We start from the raw sequence: 22,017 nt of genomic DNA, 5'->3' as shown, positions 1-22,017 counted from the left end.
TGGAGGGGTCACTGTCACGAGTGGAGTACCTCAGTAGTCAGTATTGGAGGAGTCACTGTCACTAGTGTAGTACCTCGGGGGTCAGTACTGGAGGAGTCAGTGTCACTAGTGAAGTACCTCAGGGGTCAGTACTGGAGGAGTCAGTGTCACTAGTGGAGTACCTCAGGGGTCAGTACTAGAAGAGTCAGTGTCACTAGTGGAGTACCTCAGGGGTCAGTACTGGAGGAGTCACTGTCACTAGTGGAGTATCTTAGGGGTCAGTACTGGAGGAGTCACTGTCACTAGCAGAGTACCTCAGGGGTCAGAATTGAAGGGGCCAATGTCACTAGCGGAGTACCTCAGGGGTCAGTACTGGAGGAGTCACAGTCACTAGTGAAGTACCTCAGGGGTCAGTACTGGAGGAGTCACAGTCACTAGTGGAGTACCTCAGGTGTCAGTACTAGAGGAGTCACTGTCACTAGTGGAGTACCTCAGGGGTCAGAATTGGAGGGGTCAATGTCACTAGCAGAGTACCTCAGAGGTCAGTACTGGATAAGTCACTGTCACTAGAGGAGTACCTCAGGGGTCAGTACAGGAGGGGTCACTGTCACTAGTGGAGTACCTCAGGGGTCATTTCTGGAGGAGTCACTAGCAGAGTACCTCAGGGGTCAGTATTGGAGGGGTCACTAGCAGAGTACCTCAAGGGTCAGTACTGGAGGAGTCACTCTCACTAGCGGAGTACCTCAGGGGTCAGTACTGGAGGAGTCACTAGCAGAGTACCTCAGGGGTCAGTATTGGAGGGGTCACTAGCAGAGTACCTCAAGGGTCAGTACTGGAGGAGTCACTGTCACTAGCAGAGTACCTCAGGGGTCAGTACTGGAGGGGTCACTGTCACGAGTGGAGTACCTCAGGAGTCAGCACTGGAGGAGTCACTGTCACTAATGGAGTACCTCAGGGGTCAGTACTGGAGGAGTCACTGTCACTAGTGGAGTATCTCAGGGGTCAGTATTGGAGGGGTCACTGTCACTAGTGAAGTACCTCAGGGGTCAGTACTGGAGGAGTCACAGTCACTAGTGGAGTACCTCAGGGGTCAGTACTGGAGGAGTCAGTGACACTAGTGGAGTACCTCAGGGGTCAGTACTGGAGGAGTCACAGTCACTAGTGGAGTACCTCAGGGGTCAGTACTGGAGGAGTCACTGTCACTAGTGGAGTACCTCAGGGGTCAGTACTGGAGGAGTCACAGTCACTAGTGGAGTACCTCAGGGGTCAGTATTGGAGGGGTCACTGTCACTAGCGAAGTACTTCAGGGGTCAGTACTGGGAGGAGTCACTAATGGAGTACCTCAGGGGTCAGTACTGGAGGGGTCACTGTCACTAGTGCAGTACCTCAGGGGTCAGTACTGGAGGAGTCACAGTCACTAGCAGAGTACCTCAGGGGGCAGTATTGGAGGGGTCACTATCATTAGTGGAGTACATCAGGGGTCAGTACTGGAGGAGTCACTGTCACTAGTGGAGTAGCTCAGGGATCAGTACTGGAGTAGTCAGTGTCACTAGTGGAGTACCTCAGGGGTCAGTACTGGAGGAGTCACTGTCACTAGTGGAGGAGCTCAGGGATCAGTACTGGAGGGGTCACTGTCACTAGTGGAGTACCTCAGGGGTCAGTACTGGAGGGGTCACTGTCACTAGCAGAGTACCTCAGGGGGCAGCATTGGAGGGGTCACTGTCATTAGTGGAGTACATCAGGGGTCAGTACTGGAGGAGTCACTGTCACTAGTGGAGTACCTCAGGGATCAGTACTGGAGGAGTCAGTGTCACTAGTGGAGTACCTCAGGGGTCTTTACTGGAGGGGTCAATGTCACGAGTGGAGTACCTCAGTAGTCAGTATTGGAGGAGTCACTGTCACTAGTGGAGTACCTCGGGGGTCAGTACTGGAGGAGTAAGTGTCACTAGCGGAGTACCTCAGGGGTCAATACTGGAGGGGTCACTGTCACTAGTGGGGTACCTAAGGGGTCAGTATTGGAGGGGTCACTGTCACTAGTGGGGTACCTCAGGGGTCAGTACTGGAGGAGTCACTATCAGAGTACCTCAGGGGTCAGTACTGGAGGAGTCAGTGTCACTAGCGGAGTACCTCAGGGGTCAGTACTGGAGGGGTCACTGTCACTAGTGGGGTACCTCAGGGGTCAGAATTGGAGGGGTCAATGTCACTAGCGGAGTACCCCAGGGGTCAGTACTGGAGAAGTCACAGTCACTAGTGAAGTACCTCAGGGGTCAGTACTGGAGGAGTCACAGTCACTAGTGGAGTACCTCAGGGGTCAGTACTAGAGTAGTCACAGTCACTAGTGGAGTACCTCAGGGGTCAGTACTGGATGAGTCACTGCCACTAGTGGAGTACCTCAGGGGTCAGAATTGGAGGGGTCAATGTCACTAGCGGAGTACCTCAGGGGTCAGTACTGGATGAGTCACTGTCACTAGTGGAGTACCTCAGGGGTCAGTACTGGAGGGGTCACTGTCACTAGTGGAGTACCTCAGGGGTCAGTACTGGAGGAGACAGTGTCACTAGCGGAGTACCTCAGGGGTCAATACTGGAGGGGTCACTGTCACTAGTGGGGTACCTAAGGGGTCAGTATTGGAGGGGTCACTGTCACTAGTGGGATACCTCAGGGGTCAGTACTGGAGGAGTCACTATCAGAGTACCTCAGGGGTCAGTACTGGAGGAGTCAGTGTCACTAGCGGAGTACCTCAGGGGTCAGTACTGGAGGGGTCACTGTCACTAGTGGGGTACCTCAGGGGTCAGTATTGGAGGGGTCACTGTCACTAGTGGAGTACCTCAGGGGTCAGTACTGGAGGGGTCACTGTCACTAGTGGAGTACCTCAGGGGTCAGTACTGGAGGGGTCACTGTCACTAGTGGAGTACCTCAGGGGTCAGTATTGGGCCCTATTCTCTTCAATATATTTGTTAATGATCTAGTAAAAGGCTTGCATAGTAAAGTATCAGATTACACAAAAATTTGTAAAGAAATTAACATAGAAGAGGACAGTATACTGTATATATACTACAGAGGACAGTATACTGTATATATACTACAGAGGACAGTATACTATATACAGACGTGGACAAAATTGTTGGTACCCTTTGGTCAATGAAAGAAAAAGTCACAATGGTCACAGAAATAACTTTAATCTGACAAAAGTAATAATAAATTAAAATTCTATAAATGTTAACCAATGAAAGTCAGACATTGTTTTTCAACCATGCTTCAACAGAATTATGTAAAAAAATAAACTCATGAAACAGGCATGGACAAAAATGATGGTACCCCTAACTTAATATTTTGTTGCGCAACCTTTTGAGGCAATCACTGCAATCAAACGCTTCCTGTAACTGTCAATGAGACATCTGCACCTCTCAGCAGGTATTTTGGCCCACTCCTCATGAGCAAACTGCTCCAGTTGTGTCCGGTTTGAAGGGTGCCTTTTCCAGACTGCATGTTTCAGCTCCTTCCAAAGATGCTCAATAGGATTGAGGTCAGGGCTCATAGAAGGCCACTTTAGAATAGTCCAATTTTTTCCTCTTAGCCATTCTTGGGTGTTTTTAGCGGTGTGTTTTGGGTCATTGTCCTGTTGCAAGACCCATGACCTGCGACTGAGACCAAGCTTTCTGACACTGGCTAGTACATTTCTCTCTAGAATTCCTTGATAGTCTTGAGATTTCATTGTACCCTGCACAGATTCAAGACACCCTGTGCCAGACGCAGCAAAGCAGCCCCAGAACATAACAGAGCCTCCTCCATGTTTCACAGTAGGGACAGTGTTCTTTTCTTGATATGCTTCATTTTTTCGTCTGTGAACATACAGCTGATGTGCCTTGGCAAAAACTTCGATTTTTGTCTCATCTGTCCACAGGACATTCTCCCAGAAGCTTTGTGGCTTGTCAACATGTAGTTTGGCATATTCCAGTCTTGCTTTTTTATGATTCGTTTTCAACAATGGTGTCCTCCTTGGTCGTCTCCCATGTAGTCCACTTTGGCTCAAACAACGACGGATGGTGCGATCTGACACTGATGTTCCTTGAGCATGAAGTTCACCTTGAATCTCTTTAGAAGTCTTTCTAGGCTCTTTTGTTACCATTCGGATTATCCGTCTCTTAGATTTGTCATCAATTTTCCTCCTGCGGCCACGTCCAGGGAGGTTGGCTACAGTCCCATGGATCTTAAACTTATGAATAATATGTGCAACTGTACTCACAGGAACATCTAGTTGCTTGGAGATGGTCTTATAGCCTTTACCTTTAACATGCTTGTCTATAATTTTCTTTCTGATCTCTTGAGACAGCTCTTTCCTTTGCTTCCTCTGGTCCATGTCGAGTGTGGTACACACCATATCACCAAACAACACAGTGATTACCTGGAGCCATATATATAGGCCCAATGGCTGATTACAAGGTTGTAGACACCTGTGATGCTAATTAGTGGACACACCTTGAATTAACATGTCCCTTTGGTCACATTATGTTCTGTGTTTTCTAGGGGTACCATCATTTTTGTCCATGCCTGTTTCATGAGTTTATTTTTTTACATAATTCTGTTGAAGCATGGTTGAAAAACAATGTCTGACTTTCATTGGTTAACATTTATAGAATTTTAATTTATTATTACTTTTGTCAGATTAAAGTTATTTCTGTGACCATTGTGACTTTTTCTTTCATTGACCAAAGGGTACCAACAATTTTGTCCACGTCTGTATATACTACAGAGGACAGTATACTGTATATATACCACAGAGGACAGTATACTGTATATATACTACAGAGGACAGTATACTGTATATATATACTACAGAGGACAGTATACTGCATATATACTACAAAGGACAGTATACTGTATATATACTACAGAGGGCAGTATACTGTATATATACTACAGAGGACAGTATACTGTATATATACTACAGAGGACAGTATACTATATATATACTACAGAGGACAGTATACTGTATATATACCACAGAGGACAGTATACTGTATATATACTACAGAGGACAGTATACTGTATATATATACTACAGAGGACAGTATACTGCATATATACTACAAAGGACAGTATACTGTATATATACTACAGAGGGCAGTATACTGTATATATACTACAGAGGACAGTATACTGTATATATACTACAGAGGACAGCATAATGTATATATATATATACTACAGAGGACAGTATACTGTATATATACTACAGAGGACAGCATACTGTATATATACTACAGAGGACAGTATTCTATATATATATTTATATATATATATATATATATATATATACTACAGAGGTCAGTATACTGTATATACATACTAAAGAGTGCAGTATACTGTATATATATACTACAGAGGACAGCATACTGTATATATACTACAGAGGACAGTATACTGTATATATATACTACAGAGGACAGCATACTGTATATATACTACAGAGGACAGTATACTGTATATGTATATACTACAGAGGGCAGTATACTGTATATATACTACAGAGGACAGTATACTGTATATATATACTACAGAGGACAGTATACTGTATATATACACTACAGAGGGCAGTATACTGTAAATATATACACTACAGAGGACAGTATAACAAGTTTGGACACACCTTCTCATTCAAAGAGTTTTCTTTATTTTTATGACTATGAAAATTGTAGATTCACACTGAAGGCATCAAAACTATGAATTAACACATGTAGAATTATATACATAACAAAAAAGTGTGAAACAACTGAAAATATGTCATATTCTAGGTTCTTCAAAGTAGCCACCTTTTGCTTTGATTACTGCTTTGCACACTCTTGGCATTCTCTTGATGAGCTTCAAGAGGTAGTCACCTGAAATGGTCTTCCAACAGTCTTGAAGGAGTTCCCAGAGATGCTTAGCACTTGTTGGCCCTTTTGCCTTCACTCTGCTCAATTGGGTTCAGGTCCGGTGACTGTGGAGGCCAGGTCATCTGGCGCAGCACCCCATCACTCTCCTTCATGGTCAAATAGCCCTTACACAGCCTGGAGGTGTGTTTGGGGTCATTGTCCTGTTGAAAAATAAATGATGGTCCAATCCAACTAAACGCAAACCGGATGGAATAGCATGCCGCTGCAAGATGCTGTGGTAGCCATGCTGGTTCAGTATGCCTTCAATTTTGAATAAATCCCCAACAGTGTCACCAGCAAAGCACCCCCACACCATCACACCTCCTCCTCCATGCTTCACGGTGGGAACCAGGCATGTAGAGTCCATCCGTTCACCTTTTCTGTGTCGCACAAAGACACGGTGGTTGGAACCAAAGATCTCAAATTTGGACTCATCAGACCAAAGCACAGATTTCCACTGGTCTAATGTCCATTCCTTGTGTTCTTTAGCCCAAACAAGTCTCTTCTGCTTGTTGCCTGTCCTTGGCAGTGGTTTCCTAGCAGATATTCTACCATGAAGGCCTGATTCACACAGTCTCCTCTTAACAGTTGTTCTAGAGATGTGTCTGCTGCTAGAACTCTGTGTGGCATTGACCTGGTCTCTAATCTGAGCTGCTGTTAACCTGCAATTTCTGAGGCTGGTGACTCGGATGAACTTATCCTCCGCAGCAGAGGCGACTCTTGGTCTTCCTTTCCTGGGGCGGTCCGCATGTGAGCCAGTTTATTTGTAGCGCTTGATGGGTTTTGTGACTGCACTTGGGCACACTTTCAAAGTTTTCCCAATTTTTCGGACTGACTGACCTTCATTTCTTAAAGTAATGATGGCCACTTGTTTTTCTTTACTTAGCTGCTTTTTTCTTGCCATAATACAAATTCTAACAGTCTATTCAGTAGGACTATCAGCTGTGTATCCACCTGACTTCTCCACAACGCAACTGATGGTCCCAACCCCATTTATAAGGCAAGAAATCCCACTTATTAAACCTGACAGGGCACACCTGTGAAGTGAAGACCATTTCAGGTGACTACCTCTTGAAGCTCATCAAGAGAATGCCAAGAGTGTGCAAAGCAGTAATCAAAGCAAAAGGTGGCTACTTTGAAGAACCTAGAATATTTTCAGTTGTTTTACACTTTTTTGTTATGTATATAATTCCACATGTGTTAATTCATAGTTTTGAAGGAGCAGGTGTTAAGGAGAAGGCTAGTTTAAGGAGAAGGTGTTAGAACAGACGGAGTCAAAATAGTTTTAGTTCCTAGGCACAGGAAATACAAAATAATTGACTTTAGGAGTCAAAATAAAGGACAATATTATATTGAATCTAAAATGGAAAAGGGACAGAGTAAAAATAAATGGGTTCAAAATATATGTGAGGAGGTTAGATGTGGGAGTCAAAATAAGATAATAAAAAGGGCCGGTTAAGAAGATATTAGAGAGTCAAAATTCAAGTTTATGGCTATTTTTGAAGGACAAAATTAAGGAATAGATTCAGACTCTGTATGTATGCTCTGGAATAAGAGGGGTTAACTGTTCCGGATCAGGACCATTTTCCATCCCAAAGTCGCCCTCCCCCCCACCTCCTATTCCATCTGGGAATACAGCTTGCCATTGAGGAGCACTATGAATGGCCAGACGGCCTCGCCAGGGACCTTCGCTGCTGGTTTTCTTGCAGGCTCAGGAATAAAAATAAAAAAGGAGAAAAATCCAGCGCTCATTAAGCTTGTAGGTCTCGAAATCTCCGACCTAATTAACAACCTCCCACCGGCCGATAATTCACTTTACTTAAAGACGCTATTAGCGCGGGACAAAGAGATCTATAAATGGGAAATGAATGAGTTTTTTTTTATTTATTACAATGTTTTCTGCAAATGTTGTGAAACTAATTAAGGCTTTTTTTTGGGGGGGGAGGGGGGGCATTGGTCGGTGGCAGGGTGGGGATGGGCTATGCCCTATGTCACCACCATTCTTTACGATGCTGTAGTTCAGTGACCAGAGTCAATATGTTGGGAGGACAATGGTTAGAATCCGTGTCATACCTACCACAGAGACCGCGGGGCCTAACTTGAGGGGGGATCAACAGCAGACCACACCTAACCTAAGACCAGATGGGTTTCTAGATCTGCTGCCATCTAATGCGTTGGTGTTCCTGGAGGTGGGAGGGGTTCAATGCTTCGAGCAGATGGATGAATTATGAAGTAGCTATAGGAAATGCACCAACATCCTGGTGGACGAGTGCAATGTAAGAGAGACATGTGATGTTATCAGCCAACCTTGGTGGAAATTTTCCAACTTTTAATCTTCAAAAATGCTGGTCAGAAATTGGACATGTTGGAGGAAGCATAGGTTAGGTAGAGAGAGGGTCATCTCCTACAGTGCATAGCTCTGGTTTGGATTGGAGATAACAAGGTACATGACATTTTTGTCACTATGGAACAATTTTTACAACTTTTTTCCAAAAATTTTCAAACTGCATAGTCCATTGGGCTAATATAGTAATGTCATCACAAATGCCAAAAACGAGTCCATGCAGATCAACTTATCATCGTGCAATTTTAAGGCAAAAGCTAACCCTCAAATACTAGACAATTTTTAGGATCTATGCATTTGAGGGTGACCATGTGCTAAAATTTTTGTTTTACGTTTTCCAAACCTGGAGGCATGCAACACAGATTTCTAAAGCTGGCCGCATGGTTTAGAGAACTGTCGACCAAACATTTGACAATTGTTCCTATATGAGGTACATTTCACATGTGGGAGCATACCCTAGATTTCAGTCTTTAAACAGAAGTATGGGTCCTCTCCATCTAGGCAGTGTCGGACTGGCCCACCAGAGTACCAGAGAATTTTTGGGCCCCAAAGGTCCAGGAGAACATTTGGAGCTGCCTTTGTAGACAATACATTGCCACCAGGGTCTATGTCTTTGAATCAAAGTATCTTAGACTTTATTGATAACATGTGAGTTGGGTCCCAAGAAAATTGCTCTGGTGGGCCAAGGCAATGCTGCCTGGCATTGAATGGTTGGATATGGTGATCTTTCAAGGCAATGTTGAGTATGTATAGGTAGCACAAAAAGGTCACCGATGACTCTTATCAAGGTTCTAATAGATCATTAGAGAAGACCTCCACTAATGGCCCTAATCAGGAGCCCAGCCTTCTAGAGGGAGTCAGTGCACAGAGAACACCTCTCATCTAGTGATCATAATGTGTCCATACGTGGTTTTTCAATGTGCCTAATGGGTGCAGGAACATTCTATGGTATGGCCCAGTGAGCTTCTATAAGACAGGGGATTTTGATGGGTAGACAGTCCATAGAAGTCTGGCTCCATCCTCCTTAGCAAGCAAACAGATGGACATATACCCGGGCTGCTCAAATACTAGGGCCTTCATCTAGCCACCAGAAAGTTGGAGTATTCATCCAGTGATGAGTTATTATAGAGCCACCACTGACTGGACTTACGCAGAATAGATGTGGACGAGAAGGATGTCTCTCCGGACTTTACCTGCAGTAACATCATTACATTAACCCCTGTCCAACGTACCCAGCATGTCTTCGGAAACAGGTGTCCTTAGGATGTCCCCTGTGAATTCGCAAGTTGTTTTCTTGGCATCTATCCCAGATGTGCCTTCAAACACCTGCAGAGACCCGGGGCAAGAACCCAATTACTGGCAATTAGTGAGGATTAAAGCAGACACCGCAGGAGAAAGTCAGATCCAAGTGAAAGCCAGGGATAATGTGTAGGGATTTGGGGAAGGAGGGGGATCTCTTTGCGTTTTCATTCACACCGGACCTCTAAGCTGCCAGGGAAGCTTTTAAGGTGCTGGGGGGGGGGGGGGGGGGAGTTCTGGTTGTAAGAGGTTAAATAAGTCAATTAATGATTTTCACTTTCTCTTATGCATCCATTCACTTTTTTTATTGTATGTGAGATTTATCATCATGTATAGAAGGGAAGCTACTGATAACGGAGGTAGTCTCCTGCTAACCGACGAGTGCTAAGGTGCAACCACAAGAATAACCAGCACCTTTAAGAACTAGGGATGGTTTGTCAAATTAGGGATGTGGTCATTCACAGATTGGTGGAAATCAGTCACAAACATTAGTGTCTTACGTTATGAGATAGATAGATATGAGATAGATAATAGATAGATAGATAGATAGATAGATAGATAGATAGATAGATAGATAGATAGATAGATTTAAAATCTGTAGTTCCATGGAATCATTCCATCTGGAACATCTCATCTCATGGTGTTTTCGGTTGGACCTTCATCCATTTTTTTTTTTACGTTAAAATCTCTGCAGTATAAGGCTGAGTTCATATCAGGTTTTTCCCATCCGTTTAACGTATACGTTAAGCGGACACCTCAGACTGATGCCATACATACAGTGGCATCCTTCACCATAGAGTTCCACTAGGTTACATTTCATTTAGCGGACTGTGCAGGATACAAGAACATGGTGAGCTGCGTTTTTGTAACGCGATGTGAACCCCCCCTAAGAAGCTGGAATACATGGAATCTCCATGGAAAAATGAAAGGCGAGCAGAACCCAGTGATTAGTACAATATTTGACACCATTTGTGGAAATTAACCTCCGGATCGGGGCTTTAATTAGATCCGTGTGGCCTAGGAATGTTCCGTGGCACATCTGCAGAGAGCTGTGCCTGTGTGCGACTCAGCCTAAGCTGCTGCTGCTTGCTCGGCTCTGAGGCTGACTCTCTAATGGGATTAAGAGGGCTCTGGGAAGGTCTCGCTGGGATTAAATAAGGGAAGGTTGGCAGCTATCCAAGAGAGGTTGTACACAGGTCAATAGTGCGGTCTACCTTGGTTACATAAATGGAGGAGGGACTTGAATCAGGACCAGCAAAGTCTCTCTCCATCCCGTATTACATGTCCATACCACTCCCAGTCATCTGGGTAATACGTCACTAAATTTCTAATATACGTGCTTCATAATAAGGCCTGGAACTCACTTCATCCTCAAGTTGGCCACACACATTAGATAAAGAGCCCTGGTCTACCAGGTAACATAGGCCACAGCAGCACCTCCAATGATGAGTCACCTCATACACTTCCATAGATTTTTCTCCCATGTGTATGAGCAGCTTTAGGCTCAGTTACTAATGTGTTTGCACCAAGAAGATCTCCTCTTCCAGTCGGGAGGAAGAAATTAAATTCCAAAAGGAAACACCTTCAAGAACTAGGGGTTGGCCCACAAACAACATGGATCACCGATCCACAGAACAGGTGATAAATGGATGATCACTGGGACTTCCAACAATCACGAGCGTTCCTCAGTGCTCTGCGTGAATGGAACAGTACTGCGGATGCATGACCACCTCATGACAATAAGAACGGAGGACCAACCTGAACACCAACAGGTGATCCATGTTTTTCATGGGCGAACCCCTTTGGATAAATCAGATGGACATCACCACTTTGGAAGATACATAATGTCTACTCTGAATATGACTTTTTTTTAACCAGGGAGGCCAAGAATGGAATGAAATAGATGAGGAGCCCAGAACTGTGAGTTGGTGCAAGATTTGTGGCTCCAGAAGTGGGCTCCTCGTCCATACCTCACCTTGAAGAAAATCAGAGTGATATCAGGTGATGATGTGATAGGCAATGAAGAACAGATCTCCCTAGCACTCATCTAACCTGGATAGAAGAAGAAGACATTGAAATTGGGGTTCAAGGAAATACTGGTATTATATCCTATGGTAGTTGGTGGAGATGGATCTCAGAAGTAAAGTTTGTCTAGATGCGGTAACAGGGAGATGGAGCTGCTGGTAATAGAATAGGAATAAGGTGGAGGTGGTGAATATCGAGAGGGGTTTGTGCCACCAGAGACAGAAAACAAAATTCAAGTTGCAGAGCAAAAGGGAAGAGATGGAGTGAGGAAAGCTGGGAGAGGGCAGAGGTAGAGCCGAGGAGACAGAGGAGAAACAAAATGGAATGAGATAAAGATAGAAAGCAAATTGTGGAAATCAGGAGAGCAGCAAGAAAAACATTCCAACTTAGTGTTAGATGTTACCTGGACAATGGCTTTAGATCCTGCAACCTCCAAAACTTGACCACTACGAGCTGTTCCATCTGGGAGGGTGAAGTTCACAATCTCTGCATACTGGGCATACTGTGCAATAAGAAGGAACGAGATCAGACAATACATGAGATAGGAGGCAGTATTATAGTAGTTATATTCTTGTACATAGGAGCAGTATTATAGTAGTTATATTCTTGTACATAGGAGCAGTATTATAGTAGCGATATTCTTGTACATAGGAGGCAGTATTATAGTAGTTATATTCTTGTACATAGGAGGCAGTATTATAGTAGTTATATTCTTGTACATAGGAGCAGTATTATAGTAGCTATATTCCTGTACAAAGGAGGCAGTATTATAGTAGTTATATTCTTGTACATAGGAGGCAGTATTATAGTAGTTATATTCTTGTACATAGGAGCAGTATTATAGTAGTTATATTCTTGTACATAGGAGCAGTATTATAGTAGTTATATTCTTGTACATAGGAGCAGTATTATAGTAGTTATATTCTTGTACATAGGAGGCAGTATTATAGTAGTTATATTCTTGTACATAGGAGCAGTATTATAGTAGTTGTATTCTTGTACATAGGAGGCAGTATTATAGTAGTTATATTCTTGTACATAGGAGCAGTATTATAATAGTTATATTCTAGCACATAGGAGGCAGTATTATAGTAGTTATATTCTTGTACATAGAGCAGTATTATAGTAGTTATATTCTTGTACATAGAGCAGTATTATAGTAGTTATATTCTTGTACATAGGAGCAGTATTATAGTAGTTATATTCTTGTACATAGGAGCAGTATTATAGTAGTTATATTCTTGTACATAGGAGGCAGTATTATAGTAGTTATATTCTTGTACATAGGAGGCAGTATTATAGTAGTTATATTCTTGTACATAGGAGGCAGTATTATAGTAGTTATATTCTTGTACATAGGAGCAGTATTATAGTAGTTATATTCTTGTACATAGGAGCAGTATTATAGTAGTTATATTCTTGTACATAGGAGGCAGTATTATAGTAGTTATATTCCTGTACATAGGAGCAGTATTATAGTAGTTATATTCTTGTACATAGGAGCAGTATTATAGTAGTTATATTCTTGTACATAGGAGGCAGTATTATAGTAGTTATATCCTTGTACATAGGAGGCAGTATTATAGTAGTTATATTCTTGTACATAGGAGGCAGTATTATAGTAGTTATATTCTTGTACATAGGAGGCAGTATTATAGTAGTTATATCCTTGTACATAGGAGCAGTATTATAGTAGTTATATTCTTGTACATAGGAGCAGTATTATAGTAGTTATATTCTTGTACATAGGAGCAGTATTATAGTAGTTATATTCTTGTACATAGGAGGCAGTATTATAGTAGTTATATTCCTGTACATAGGAGCAGTATTATAGTAGTTATATTCTAGCACATAGGAGCAGTATTATAGTAGTTATATTCCTGTACATAGGAGCAGTATTATAGTAGTTATATTTATGTACAGTACAGACCAAACGTTTGGACACACCTTCTCATTCAAAGAGTTTTCTTTATTTTCATGACTATGAAAATTGTAGATTCACACTGAAGGCATCAAAACTATGTGGAATTATATACATAACAAAAAAGTGTGAAACGACAGAAAATATGTCATATTCTAGGTTCTTCAAAGTAGCCACCTTTTGCTTTGATTACTGCTTTGCACACTCTTGGCATTCTCTTGATGAGCTTCAAGAGGTAGTCACCTGAAATGGTCTTCACTTCACAAGTGTGCCCTGTCAGGTTTAATAAGTGGGATTTCTTGCCTTATAAATGGGGTTGGGACCATCAGTTGCATTGTGGAGAAGTCAGGTGGATACACAGCTGATAGTCCTACTGAATAGACTGTTAGAATTTGTATTATGGCAAGAAAAAAGCAGCTACTAAGTAAAGAAAAACGAGTGGCCATCATTACTTTAAGAAATGAAGGTCAGTCAGTCTGAAAAATTGGGAAAACTTTGAAAGTGTCCCCAAGTGCAGTCACAAAACCCATCAAGCGCTACAAAGAAACTGGCTCACATGCGGACCACCCCAGGAAAGGAAGACCAAGAGTCACCTCTGCTGCGGAGGATAAGTTCATCCGAGTCACCAGCCTCAGAAATCGCAGGTTAACAGCAGCTCAGATTAGAGACCAGGTCAATGCCACACAGAGTTCTAGCAGCAGACACATCTCTAGAACAACTGTTAAGAGGAGACTGTGTGAATCAGGCCTTCATGGTAGACTATCTGCTAGGAAACCACTGCCAAGGACAGGCAACAAGCAGAAGAGACTTGTTTGGGCTAAAGAACAGAAGGAATGGACATTAGACCAGTGGAAATCTGTGCTTTGGTCTGATGAGTCCAAATTTGAGATCTTTGGTTCCAACCACCGTGTCTTTGTGCGACGCAGAAAAGGTGAACGGATGGACTCTACATGCCTGGTTCCCACCGTGAAGCATGGAGGAGGAGGTGTGATGGTGTGGGGGTGCTTTGCTGGTGACACTGTTAGGGATTTATTCAAAATTGAAGGCATTCTGAACCAGCATGGCTACCACAGCATCTTACAGCGGCATGCTATTCCATCCGGTTTGCGTTTAGTTGGACCATCATTTTTTTTTCAACAGGACAATGACCCCAAACACACCTCCAGGCTGTGTAAGGGCTATTTGACCATGAAGGAGAGTGATGGGGTGCTGCGCCAGATGACCTGGCCTCCACAGTCACCAGACCTGAACCCAAATCGAGATGGTTTGGGGTGAGCTGGACCGCAGAGTGAAGGCAAATAGGCCAACAAGTGCTAAGCATCTCTGGGAACTCCTTCAAGACTGTTGGAAGACCATTTCAGGTGACTACCTCTTAAAGCTCATCAAGAGAATGCCAAGAGTGTGCAAAGCAGTAATCAAAGCAAAAGGTGGCTACTTTGAAGAACCTAGAATATGACATATTTTCTGTTGTTTCTCACTTTTTTGTTATGTATATAATTCCACATGTGTTAATTCATAGTTTTGATGCCTTCAGTGTGAATCTACAATTTTCATAGTCATGAAAATAAAGAAAACTCTTTGAATGAGAAGGTGTGTCCAAACTTTTGGTCTGTACTGTACATAGGAGCAGTATTATAGTAGTTATATTCTTGTACATAGGAGCAGTATTATAGTAGTTATATTCTTGTACATAGGAGGCAGTATTACAGTAGTTATATTCTTGTACATAGGAGGCAGTATTATAGTAGTTATATTCTTGTACATAGGAGGCAGTATTATAGTAGTTATATTCTTGTACATAGGAGGCAGTATTATAGTAGTTATATTCTTGTACATAGGAGCAGTATTATAGTAGTTATATTTATGTACATAGGAGCAGTATTATAGTAGTTATATTCTTGTACATAGGAGCAGTATTATAGTAGTTATATTTATGTACATAGGAGCAGTATTATAGTAGTTATATTCTTGTACATAGGAGCAGTATTATAGTAGTTATATTCTTGTACATAGGAGGCAGTATTATAGTAGTTATATGCCTGTACATAGGAGGCAGTATTATAGTAGTTATATTCCTGTACATAGGAGCAGTATTATAGTAGTTATATTCCTGTACATAGGAGCAGTATTATAGTAGTTATATTCCTGTACCTAGGAGCAGTATTATAGTAGTTATATCCTTGTACATAGGAGGCAGTATTATAGCAGTTATATTCTTGTATATAGGGGCAGTATTATAGCAGTTATATTCCTGTACATAGGAGCAGTGTGCTGGAATGGCTTGTTACTGATGGACAATCTGGTTCTGGTATTTCAGTGATAGTATTTGAGGACGGTAATTATCAGATACATGGTCCCCCGGTCAATGTTACCTACATTAGATGGTATCCTGTAGATGATGTCTGGGTATTTTAGGGACTGCAGTCATGGAATTTTTAGCTTACGGGATATTTCCTGCCATATTTTTCTCTCTTCCCATCACTCTGAAATAAAATGTGCCATGGTTTCCTCCTGCTGACAACCCAAGGGACATTTTAAGTTCTTTTTTAGAAAAAGCTTCCTATGCAAGGACAACAAAGCAATATCCCAAAAATTTAGGAAGGAGCCTTACAGCGTTGCGGAACCTCAGACAGTCTTGTAAGATGGTGGTCGTACAGTCTTTTAGTGTGGGCTGTAAGCAGAAGAAGGTCTTACATACCCATAAGTACAGCTCTTTTCTGGTCTTAGCATGAATAGAAGACTTCTGTATACCTCATTTTTTAAGGCATCTGAGACCATAGTCCAGATACTGGGGAATGTAGTCACGTGTCTCCCCCTGTTGAGACTGCCGCCTCGTACCCAATATTCTTCAAAAAGCAATATCCAGTCCCTGACACTATTCACCCACAGGGAGCTGTTCTGCGAGTCCAGGGAACCAAAATTAAAGAGCCGTCCGGCTTCAGAGCTGAACCCGGACATACCCATAATTTCACCCAGGCAGCCCCCCCCCCCCCCCCCCATAAGTTAGCATCGGAGCATCTCATTCTCCGATGCTCTACTTTGCCCTGCGCTGGATCGCGCAGGGCAAGGGCTCTTTTATTTACAATAACACACTGACAGTTTGGAGGCTTCCACCCGGCAGTGTGTTCGGTGACGTCACCGGCTCTGATGGACTATTTTACAGGCTAGGGCAGTGCTAAAGCCCACCCATCAGTGCCAGTGACATCAACGAGCTCACTGCTGGGCGGAAGCCTCCACCTGGCAGCCTCATGTAGACCCCAAAGTGTCACCGGAACCCCAGAAAATGCCTTTGCCCTGCGTGATTTATTTAGCTCAGGGCAAAGGAGAGAATCGGAGCTTTAACTGCTCCGTTGCTCAAGTCAGGGGGGCTACCTGGGTGAAAATAAGGGAAATGTTCTGGTTCAGAGCTGAACCCGGACAACCCCTTTAACTTTTAGGAACAAGTCGTCAAATAACACCCTTGGATTTATCATATCCAGCCCACCCTCTCTCCTCTGTAGGTAGGTGATCCCTCTTTTTTCTGGGTTCAACTTGTTCCCCCAAAGAAGCTGGAAGAACAGGCTAAAGAGCCAAGCCGAGAAAGATTCTGGCAAAGGAAAAATGACAGACACATATAAGAAGACAGGGACCAGGTAAGTCTTCAGCATTTTAACCTTTTCTCTATAGGTCAGCCTCCAGTTCTTCCATTGCTGAAGCTTTGCATTTCCGGGGTCAAATCTTTCTTCCCAATTTAGTTTGGGATTATTATCCCTCCCAAATTTAACCCCAAAGATCTTAATATAGGTGGAGGCCTTCGCAAATTGTGGCAGATCAAAGTCTGGATCAGAACTCAGTGTATAGAAAGCTTGACTCTTCTCAAGATTGACCAGAGACCCTGTGGCCTCCGAGTAACTTCTGATGTCTGCAGACAACATCTCCACCTCACGAGGCTCAGATATCTCCACAGTCACATCATCCGCATAGCCAATAACACTCAGAGGCAAGCAGTGGGGGACCGGAACCCCCTGAAAGTCACATGTAATACCCCAGAGTGGTATTACCTCCTCTTTGTGCCCCCTACTATCGCCTATGGTTGACCCAATGTCAACTTATTTATTGATTTCCAGGTCCTGTATCATATGTATAATCTTTTCCCTGTAATGCAACTGTTAAAGTGTAATGTGCCTTGTTTACCAGCAGATGGCAGCATCTATGGCAGAGTTAGTTTGTCTGGAGTGGAACCTGCTTTCCATTCTAGCCCTATATAGAGAGGGAGGAGTTTAGTTAGTGAGTTTGAGTTTCAGAGTAGCCCCTGTATGGGGAGGCAGCAGGCCCTCGTCCCTGCTGGACGAGCCCTGCAGAAGTGAGTTGAGTGTACCCCCTGCAAGGGGAAGGCTGTGTTCCAGCCAGCAGAGCACTGTCTCCAGGATATCCAGATAGGAGCATTGTGACACGTGCATAGCCACAACACCTAAAGGGACACCATAGGCTACCCTCACACCACTCTGGCATTCCTACACCTGGGTACCACCAATACATCTACTTAGGGGGACTCCGTCCCTCGTTGCTGAAATGCAACTGGCGTCACGGAAAAAACTCTCATAACACCTTAAAGGGACCCCATAGTGTGCGGCGGTTCATTCCTACACGCCGCACACACTCCTGCAGTGACCTTAAAAACGAGTCTAAGGCAAACACATACGGCTGTGGACTCAACAGGCAACCCTGTCTTAACCCTGCCTCAACCCTGAACGTGTCACACTGCCAACCATTGACCAGAGGAAAGCTCTCTGCCTCCCTGTACAAGGTTTTCAGCCAATCTATAAATTGTCCAGCAGTATCATACTTTGACAAAGTGGCCCATAGATACTCATGGTCTAGTCTGGTCAAGACCAACATATCTCTCCCACAGCGAAGAGCTTTACATTTCTCAAACATCTCCCTTACCGAGATGACTGCTCCAGAGATATTCCGCCCTTTTACTGTGCCGGACTGACAGCCTGCCAACATGCCAACAGTGCCCGGGACAAACAGACTAATCTAGAGAACAGGAATTTTTTGCCAGAATCTTCCAGTTCACATTCAAGAGGGCAATTGGCCTCCAGTTCTTGATGTCACTAGGCTCCTTACCTTTAGAAAGCAGAATTAACGAGGACACCCTCATGGATGGAGGCATCAGGTAATTTTCAAGACAGGTTTTTTACACGTCCACGAGTATTGGAGCCAAAAGGTCCCTAAATTTCTTATAAAACTCTGCTGTTATACCATCTGGTGCCTTCTTCAGATGTAACTGATCAATGGCCACTTTAACCTCCTCTACCATTAATTCTGCTGTCAAAGGAGAAAAGTCCACGTCTTTAGTAGCAGAGCCTGGAGTTGCCTCCAAGAATTGATCTATCTATTCCTTATTCAAAATCTTCCTCTGACATGTCAGCATAGTTAGATCTCACCACCCCCTTGATACCCTCCTGAAATTCCTGCAAAAAACCTTGGGAGTCAGTGTGACCATTTTACCACAGCTCCCAGTAGTTCTCAAAAGGGATCAGGTGCCCTAAGGACCCATAATCCTATTCAAGAACCAGGGAAGTGTACCTGCTGTACTGATACTGCCTTATTTCAGATTTCAGTCGGTTGATCTTTCCTTGGTGTCCCCCCCCCCCCCCTTCGGTTTGCCAAATACAGTGACTCCAATTCTTTCCCCAGCTTGAGATACTGGCTATACCTACTCTTCCCTTTCCTCAATGACAGTCTCCACAAGAGGGATCTGATCTTCTCTTTGATGTCCTCCCACCAGTCAGCCATGTTGTCATAAAAGTCTACACTCTCTAGTTGATGCTGAAAAAGAGAGTGGGCGACTCTCTGGACATAAGGGTCCTCCAAGAGACTGGAGTTAAGTTACTATAGCCTTCTACTAATATCAGGATGCTTAGTGTCTCCTAAGCAGAAAAACAAGGTCAGGTTATCTGAATAAGGGACTACTCGCTCCTTCATTCAACTAACAGTCTCTATAGGACTAACAAAAGCCAAATCTATCCTACTTCTTCTGTCGGCACAAGAGTAGGTGAGGTTTGGCTTCCTACCTCCCTGTGTGAACACATCACTGAGGCCACTTGCAAGTTCATGTTATTTAAGACCTTAGAGTCCCTGGTCACTGCTCGGCCAGAGGCTCTGTCACCTGATGTTTGAGATGTTTGAGGCAGTATTATAGTAGTTATATTCCTGAACATAGGAGCAGTATTATAGTAGTTATATTCTTGTACACAGGAGGCAGTATTATAGTAGTTATATTCTTGTACATAGGAGGCAGTATTATAGTAGTTATATTCTTGTATATAGGAGGCAGTATTATAGTAGTTATATTCTTGTACATAGGAGCAGTATTATAGTAGTTATATTCTTGTACATAGGAGGCAGTATTATAGTAGTTATATTCTTGTATATAGGAGGCAGTATTATAGTAGTTATATTCTTGTACATAGGAGGCAGTATTATAGTAGTTATATTCTTGTATATAGGAGGCAGTATTATAGTAGTTATATTCTTGTATATAGGAGGCAGTATTATAGTAGTTATATTCTTGTACATAGGAGCAGTATTATAGTAGTTATATTCTTGTACATAGGAGGCAGTATTATAGTAGTTATATTCTTGTATATAGGAGGCAGTATTATAGTAGTTATATTCCTGTACATAGGAGGCAGTATTATAGTAGTTATATTCTTGTACATAGGAGCAGTATTATAGTAGTTATGTTCTTGTACATTGGAGGCAGTATTATAGTAGTTATATTCCTGTACATAGGAGGCAGTATTATAGTAGTTATATTCTTGTACACAGGAGGCAGTATTATAGTAGTTATATTCTTGTACATAGGAGCAGTATTATAGTAGTTATATTCCTGTACATAGGAGGCAGTATTATAGTAGTTATATTCTTGTACATAGGAGGCAGTATTATAGTAGTTATATTCTTGTACATAGGAAGCAGTATTATAGTAGTTATATTCTTGTATATAGGAGGCAGTATTATAGTAGTTATATTCTTGTACATAGGAGGCAGTATTATAGTAGTTATATTCTTGTATATAGGAGGCAGTATTATAGTAGTTATATTCTTGTACATAGGAGGCAGTATTATAGTAGTTATATTCTTGTACATAGGAGGCAGTATTATAGTAGTTATATTCTTGTACATAGGAGCAGTATTATAGTAGTTATATTCTTGTACATAGGAGCAGTATTATAGTAGTTATATTCTTGTACATAGGCGCAGTATTATAGTAGTTATATTCTTGTACATAGGAGCAGTATTATAGTATTATATTCTTGTACATAGGAGCAGCATTATAGTATTTATATTCTGTACATAGGAGCAGCATTATAGTATTTATATTCTTGTACATAGGAGGCAGTATTAAGTACTTATATTCTTGTACATAGGAGGCAGTATTATAGTAGTTATATTCTTGTACATAGGAGGCAGTATTATAGTAGTTATATTCTTGTACATAGGAAGCAGTATTATAGTAGTTATATTCCTTAACATAGGAGGCAGTATTATAGTAGTTATATTCTTGTAACATAGGAGGCAGTATTATAGTAGTTATATTCCTGTAACATAGGAGGCAGTATTATAGTAGTTATATTCCTGTATATAGGAGGCAGTATTATAGTAGTTATGTTCTTGTACATAGAAGGCAGTATTATAGTAGTTATATTCCTGTACATAGGAGGCAGTATTATAGTAGTTATATTCTTGTACATAGGAGGCAGTATTATAGTAGTTATGTTCTTGTACATAGGAGGCACTATTATAGTAGTTATATTCTTGTACATAGAAGCAGCATTATAGTATGTATATTCCTGTACATAGGAGCAGTATTATAGTAGTTATATTCTTGTACATAGGAGGCAGTATTATAGTAGTTATATTCTTGTACATAGGAAGCAGTATTATAGTAGTTATATTCCTGAACATAGGAGCAGTATTATAGTAGTTATATTCTTGTACATAGGAGGCAGTATTATAGTAGTTATATTCCTGAACATAGGAGCAGTATTATAGTAGTTATATTCCTGTATATAGGAGCAGTATTATAGTAGTTATGTTCTTGTACATAGAAGGCACTATTATAGTAGTTATATTCCTGTACATAGGAGGCAGTATTATAGTAGTTATATTCTTGTACATAGGAGGCAGTATTATAGTAGTTATATTCTTGTACATAGGAGGCAGTATTATAGTAGTTATGTTCTTGTACATAGGAGGCACTATTATAGTAGTTATATTCTTGTACATAGGAGCAGCATTATAGTATTTATATTCCTGTACATAGGAGCAGTATTATAGTAGTTATATTCTTGTACATAGGAGGCAGTATTAAAGTACTTATATTCTTGTACATAGGAGCAGTATTATAGTAGTTATATTCTTGTACATAGGAGGCAGTATTATAGTAGTTATATTCTTGTACATAGGAAGCAGTATTATAGTAGTTATATTCCTGAACATAGGAGCAGTATTATAGTAGTTATATTCTTGTACATAGGAGGCAGTA

General features: G+C 42.0%; 1 protein-coding gene across 1 annotated transcript in view; it reads right to left on the bottom strand.

The window, feature by feature from the left end:
* The window catches only part of ATP6V1B1 (ATPase H+ transporting V1 subunit B1), a 60,305-nt gene that overhangs the window by 13,952 nt on the left and 24,336 nt on the right, over positions 1 to 22,017 (bottom strand). The window contains exons 3-4 of the mRNA XM_044301302.1: positions 11,964 to 12,062; positions 9,469 to 9,562 (exon numbers count right to left, since the gene is read on the bottom strand). Coding sequence (XP_044157237.1) covers positions 9,469 to 9,562; positions 11,964 to 12,062 — 193 coding nt within the window. The remainder of the gene's footprint in view (positions 1 to 9,468; positions 9,563 to 11,963; positions 12,063 to 22,017) is intronic.

The sequence above is a fragment of the Bufo gargarizans genome, chromosome 1 (genome assembly GCF_014858855.1).
Source record: "Bufo gargarizans isolate SCDJY-AF-19 chromosome 1, ASM1485885v1, whole genome shotgun sequence".
In the NCBI taxonomy this organism is placed as follows: domain Eukaryota; kingdom Metazoa; phylum Chordata; class Amphibia; order Anura; family Bufonidae; genus Bufo; species Bufo gargarizans.
Note: the sequence above shows the minus strand (reverse complement) of the source record. Positions and strands in the feature narration are given on the sequence as shown.